Below are 6,531 nucleotides of genomic sequence, written 5' to 3'. Positions count from 1 at the left end.
TTCGTTTCCAGTTATTTATAAAAAGTGGTTTGAAAATTATAATATTTTTTTAGGTGAAAAAGAAGCTTGTTATAAGTCTATATGGGATGTTCGAAAAGATGTAAGAGACAAAGGTTTGAATAAATTTTTTGGTACCTAAAAGCATTATTAGGGGTCATTTCTACTCCATTTCTCCTTTTTCTTTTTACTCTGTCTTCTAGTTTTTTGTTCTTTCTTCTCCCCAGACCCTAGGAGAAATGGAGAGATTTTAGAGCTTGTAAATTGATGGAATCTCAACCTTTAATGTTCAAAAAAAAAAATATAACCATTTATTACAGCTAAAAAGAAAGTTTATCATATTCCATAGTTGTCTAGATGATTATTTACACCATCTAGAAATTTCAATGGTTAGGGTGTGATTTTGTTTTGATTTTTTTCTTGAATCTTGGTAGATATAAAGAAGATCTAAGCTGTTGGGAATGGACAGGAGCATCATGGTCATTGATCTAGGCACCTATTATCTTGATCAATATAAAGATGAATGTATGAAAGAGTCTAAAAGAAGACAACTTAAGCATGTTGTTCTTGAGCTATTATTGGGATTGGTCATTATGGTAATTTTATTTTTTTTGAACTTTTGGAGACAACATAACAATTGTAATGGTTGGATTTTGTTGGGGGGAATCATTAATGCATTTTAGGAAATTTTTGGGGGTATTTTGGTAAAAGAATAAAGGTTAAAATTGGGTTGAGAATTTCTTCCATTTCACCCCTAACCATCTTCAATCAAATCATATGATTTCCACACCTTCTTCACAATGATCCTTAGTTTTAGAATTATTTATTATGATCTTTAATCAACCTTCAAACTTAAAATATCTTTCATTTAAGCACCTAATTGCACCAATTAGGCTATCCAAAACTTTATTTAAGTCTTTGATCTTTCAATTATTGTATATTGACTTGAATTAGGCATTCAAACTTAATTTTTTTTCAATTAAGTCCTTAATTAAGTCAAACCCATTGAAAGTTTAATTGAGCTCTTAAACTTAATTAATTCTTTCAATTTTGGACAAATCAACTTTTAAACTTAATTTTCTTTCAATTAAGTCTTTAATTAAGTCAATTAAACCTATTAGAACTTTAATTAGGCACTTGAACTTAAATAGTTCTTCCAATTTTGGTCAATTAACTTTCAAACTTAATTTGGCTTCAATTAAGTCCTTTTTCAACCTATATCGTCAACAATATTTCAATATGATTTTTCTTCTAGCGTTTTGACCTATTGTAGCTTAAACGCTTCTCTATTTGTGTCCCAAAAATATTAGGCTATCCAAAACTTTATTTAAGTCTTTAATCTTTCAATTATTGTATATCTTAATATTTTAGATTTTGAATTTATCAATTTTTGAATATCTTAATATTTTTAAAAATGTATTTTTTACATAAAAAAGTGTTGGGAAATCCAAAATTGCATTATGACAACCATAGTGTAGTTCATGATCAATATTGTGGGTTTGATGGGTTGACTTGAGTCAATTGAGAATTGGATTTCATAATTTATTTTGTTTTGTTTTTTTTTAATGTTATTGTGGTCTCAAAAAAAAGTTTTGGCATTGAATAATGCTTGATTTTGTGAGTATCTATTTTTATTATCATATAATTAAATAAAAATTATTTAAAAAAATTATTAAACTCAGTAGAGTCTATGACTCGAGTCATGGGTTTAGTGAATTAAGCAGTGAAGTCGTGGTCGATCTAATATATCATTATGTTAGTATTTAAAAAATGTTAAATCTCAAGTGTTTTTTAAGCCAAATCACATTTTCAGCTAGTCGTCCAAATTATCTATGAACCTGCTAAGTTAAATGGGTCATGTTGGGGTAAATTTTTCATAATTTAATTTGAAATCTAGGAAAAACAAATAGTCAAATCAGGATATTTCAAAGTTGATCTACGAAACCAAGTTTAATAATAATATCAAATAATTCCATAAACATTTAGATGAGTAAAAAAAAATGAATCCAACCAGTAAAATAACACATTCAAGTTATCTAGTTATATATTGTTAAAAAAAGCGAAAAAACAATAGAAAATGCTCAATTTTTTGTTGCGTGATTAAATCTATTACTCATGTTTAGTCAAAAACAAGTTATCCATTAGAGATTACATACTGTTCAAAAACCAGATATTGTAGAAAATGTGCGATAGTTAACAATTTATTTGAAGAAAAGTTATTTGAAATCAATTCTCTATTATAATTGAATTTAATTATAACATTCAATTTAAATTCAATTTATAAATAAATTGAATTTACATATTTAAAAAAATATAATTCAATTTATTTTATTTTGTATATTATCATCATCAACTTCATCTTATTCCTTTAAATGTCTATTAAAAAATAAGAGTGAAATCAACCCTCTCGATATCAGTCCTTTTCTTCTATACTTGTTAACAGCTGAACGAGACATTTTTTGGTATTCTTATTCCTTCCTCCTCACGAAACTTCCTTGCAACTTATTTAATACATACATACATACATGCTAACATTAAAGTAATTGTGTCACAGCTACGTCGTTACTATTTATTAATTGCTTTTCTCCTTTTCTGGTTTGTCTCGATGAACAAATATATATTGTAGCCACAATACTAAACTATACTATAGTTACAAGCATGAGATATAATTAAAAACCTATAATTATTTAAATCAATTCAACGAGTTATTCGATTCGGAGAGATCCAAAACATTCCGTAAAGATGAAGAATCTGATTCTCAAGAAAGCTGAATAATGGAGATGCTACCTACTATCACTGGCAAAATTATATAAAGGTAGACGTGTGTTCAACGACAGTCGGTCCATACCACCACATATTGTAGATGAGTAAAGCACAAAGGAATATATACAGAATAGACAACAATACATTTTCATCACTGGATGGATAAAGAAGAAGAAAAAAGGTCAAGAACCAGCATCTGAAAAGTAGGGTGAGTGTGGCTACAAGATCAAACCCAACCTTGTTTATATCGCCGGAAAAGGTCTTCAGTTTGGGCATTTTTGAAAGCACTGCAGGCAATGACATAGACCCAAATGAGCACCACCACCGCCACGATGAGGATTACATTGACCTTCCTCCATTCTCTCCTCAGGTTCCCCAGCAATCCAGCCTTGCAAGCGTTGCAATTGTAGCATAGCTGGTTCTGGTCATTGTTCCACAAGTAGCAGTCCGGGTCCGCTGCTGGGTTCACTGGGTTTAACCACAGTGTAGGGTTCACATAATTGTAGCCACAAACTGTTGGAGGCTTACAGCACCCTGACTGTAACAAGCAGTAATTTCAGAAACAAAAATCATGATTTGCTATAAATTAAAAGGGAGACAAAAGGGAAGCATGGCACAGCATCACACCAAACAATTTCAAAGCTGGCAGCCATACCCTGCGTTCTTTTCTCCTCTACCCAATGAAGACAAAACTACGTGGGTTCAATAATGTAAGATTGATTGCTTTAATATGGTCTGAATTCCATGATCCCTCTTCTTAATAATTGAGTTAGCCACTTGTAACTGATCTATGTGCACAAACCCCCCCTCCTGGGCTCACTGTGGCAGCCATCTTTCAATTATGAGAGCATCAAAAAGCGCCCCCACGCGCCATGACATGACTCTATCTAATTTCTCCTAACAATAATACATACATTATCGAATGATCAAGCTGATTATGATTGAGATTTGACAAAATTAAAAAACATATCAACGTCCACATCGAACCGTTTGAAATAATAATAATATTTAATTGTTTTTTAAAATATTTTTATTTAAAAATATATTAAAATATCATCATATCAAAAAAATATTAATTTAAAATAAATAAATAAATAAAATTATAGATAATTTCAATGGAATTGTATACATGTCATGTATTATTATTATTATTTTTTTATTATTTTATTATTATTATTATTATTATTATTTTTTATAGGGAAAAGTGGATCTGGTTCGTAACAGCTTCCAATTCATCCACAAAGTCATGTCCTCTTCCAGCAATCCCCAGGCAAATACATGACCGATCCATGACATGCGGTATAAATTAACGGCTGTTTTTTATTATCTCCTCTCTTTCTTTCTTTTTCCTTATATTTTGTGAATTCAGATAAAAAAATAACTCTAAAAATACATATTAAAACACCAATAACAATACTACTAATATAATTAAAAATGTTTTAACAATATAAATCCATCAACATAAAAAAAATCATAAATAATAAATAGAGTTAATCACACGAGTTATTAAAAAATATCAAGATTAATTTACTTGACTTTAAACCGCTAGCATGGTCCACTTTGATAATCACTGATAATCTTTTCTGATATTATCGTATTCATTTTGATAAAATCTTCTGCTTAATAGTAGTGGTGATATCATTATTAAAATTTCAGGACGTCTCCAAGATATTTTTTTTTCTTCCTTTTTAATTCATTTTTTTTTTAATATTATGTAGAGTAATTTTATAATTTGAGAAAATTTGCAACTCACAAATTACAGATCTCATTTATAATTCTCTAAACATGTTATTTTCTAAATATATTTAACACTATTATTTTATCATTTTTTTTTCACTACGTTAGAATACCAAAGAACTTCCATATTGTATACATGTACTGTATTTTTATTTTATTTTTTTACAGGGAAAAGTGGGATCTGGTTCGAAACAGCTTCCACTTAATCCACACAGTCATGACCTCTCCCAGCAATTTCCAGGCAAATACATGGCCGCTCCATGACATGCGGTATGAATCATAAATTATGCTTTTTAAAGGGCTTTTAAATGACTGTATCTTCAGTAGAAAAACACAAAAAGCATCAATGACTTAAAAAACACTTTTACAAATTCACATTCATACAGATCATTACCAAACACAAGTTTAAAAAATAATAATTTAGTAGGTGAATTAATGGTGTCAGATCCTCCATAGTTTTAGCGGCAGCCAGACTTGTGACGCCAGATTATGCAGTAGAAAAGTTTTGTTCTTGACAAAAAATTTGACAGGTTTAAGCACTTAAGCGAAGGATAGAAAATTAAATTAATACCCAAGCATAGCACTTATAGCTTACAAGTTTTAACTTTGAATTGCTTCGCACAGAAGAAATCATGATCTAAACCAATTCATATATGTATTGGGAAAGACATGAACTTGTATAAAAATGAAAATTATAGAAGAAATTAGAAAGATGGTTGTTGATATATAATTACCTGGAGAGGAGAGATGTGAGCCATGAAGAACTGGTCAACAGTGATATAATTTTGAGTCAGCTTGGAACAAACATCAGTCTCAGCAAGACAAGGCCTAATCTTGTCCCAATTATTGGAATAAACGATATGATTCCTCAACCAAGAAGAAAATCCTTCAAGCCTATACTCTCTATAACCCCTCCCAGGCACATCATAGCCACCATCGGCGCGCGTGACCACAAAAGCGAAGACCAGAAGGATTAAGAGAAGTCCTATGAGAATGGCCATGCAGCAGAGATAGAATGCTAAAAGTGTTTCCTTATACCAGTAGGCACCGACAAAACCAGCAAGTGAGACCAAGAGGATAAGGAATCCAAGAAGAACTACAGGCCACCGGAAAAGGTGGATGCATTCATTGTCTGGTTTGGACGCTAGCCAAATGCCAGCGGCTATTATAGGGATTGAGCAGAGAAAGGCTATGAAGTTTAGGATGGCTGTGATGTTGTTGGCTACTCCCATCTTAATTGCAGGGTTTTGGACTATGTTTGTGATCTGTGAGAAGGCAAAGGGAAAGGGAAAGAGTGGTGTTGTGTTTAAGAACTTCAGAATTTAGATAGACTTAATCATTTTGGGTGGTTTTACGTTGGCCGTCTGTTTTATCACGAGCCTACCTATGGCGCTGTACAATTGGGCTTATGGTAGATTCCTGTGTTGGAAAGTAGTTAACATGGTTTAAAATATTTTTTTTAGAAGTATTTTAAAAAATATATTTTAAATATTAATATATTAAAATAATTAAAAAATATTAAAAAATTAATTATTTTAAAAAGAAATTACATTATTTTGTGCTCAAGTCTCCTTAATTTTTAAAGTAACTAAAAATTGAAAGTACAAAGTTTAATATGACCAAATTATTTATAAAGAGTCCAAATTGATTAAATTCCAATAATAAAAGGAAAATTAGTGATTTTTAAATATTAATTAAGGGGATCCTATAAAATTTAACATAATAATCCAATTTTAAATAGAATAAAGTTGTAGGAGATAAATTGTAAAATTTTTAATTGAGGAATCAACTCTCAAATAAATTAATTCAATGAAATTTAAAACTTAACTAACTCTTTAAGTATATTTGAAGATATTTTTGGTTCAAAATTAATTGTTTTTTTGTCATCACCACCCCAACTTTTTTTTCTAGTCCTTTAAATAAGATAAACATGCTATATTACTATAAATTTATATTTTATTTAATTGAAATAAAATAATTATTTAGGTTGAATTTTAGGTTTATGTTGAGTTTAAAATTTTTTATATTAATATG

General features: G+C 29.9%; 1 protein-coding gene across 1 annotated transcript; it reads right to left on the bottom strand.

Moving 5' to 3' along the window:
- Nucleotides 1-2,765: 2,765 nt before the first annotated feature.
- On the bottom strand, nucleotides 2,766-5,866 carry TET2 (tetraspanin2). The gene is made up of 2 exons (XM_011016408.1): nucleotides 5,232-5,866; nucleotides 2,766-3,298 (listed from the first exon to the last, which is right to left on the bottom strand). The coding sequence occupies exons 1-2, from the start codon at nucleotides 5,727-5,729 to the stop codon at nucleotides 2,987-2,989; spliced, it is 810 nt and encodes a 269-aa protein (XP_011014710.1). The 5' UTR covers nucleotides 5,730-5,866; the 3' UTR covers nucleotides 2,766-2,986.
- Between the last annotated feature and the right edge of the window lie 665 nt (nucleotides 5,867-6,531).

This window comes from Populus euphratica, unplaced genomic scaffold (genome assembly GCF_000495115.2).
Source record: "Populus euphratica unplaced genomic scaffold, PopEup_1.0 scaffold1957.1, whole genome shotgun sequence".
In the NCBI taxonomy this organism is placed as follows: Eukaryota; Viridiplantae; Streptophyta; class Magnoliopsida; order Malpighiales; family Salicaceae; genus Populus; species Populus euphratica.
This window is presented reverse-complemented; position numbering and strand designations above follow the sequence as displayed.

Excerpts from the sequence above, each read along its gene's own strand:
- TET2 (XM_011016408.1), bottom strand. The coding sequence starts at position 5,729 with ATGGGAGTAGCCAACAACATCACAGCCATCCTAAACTTCATAGCCTTT. Across the intron at positions 3,299-5,231 it reads CTCACATCTCTCCTCTCCAG|TCAGGGTGCTGTAAGCCTCC; the intron begins GTAATTATATAT and ends TGCTTGTTACAG.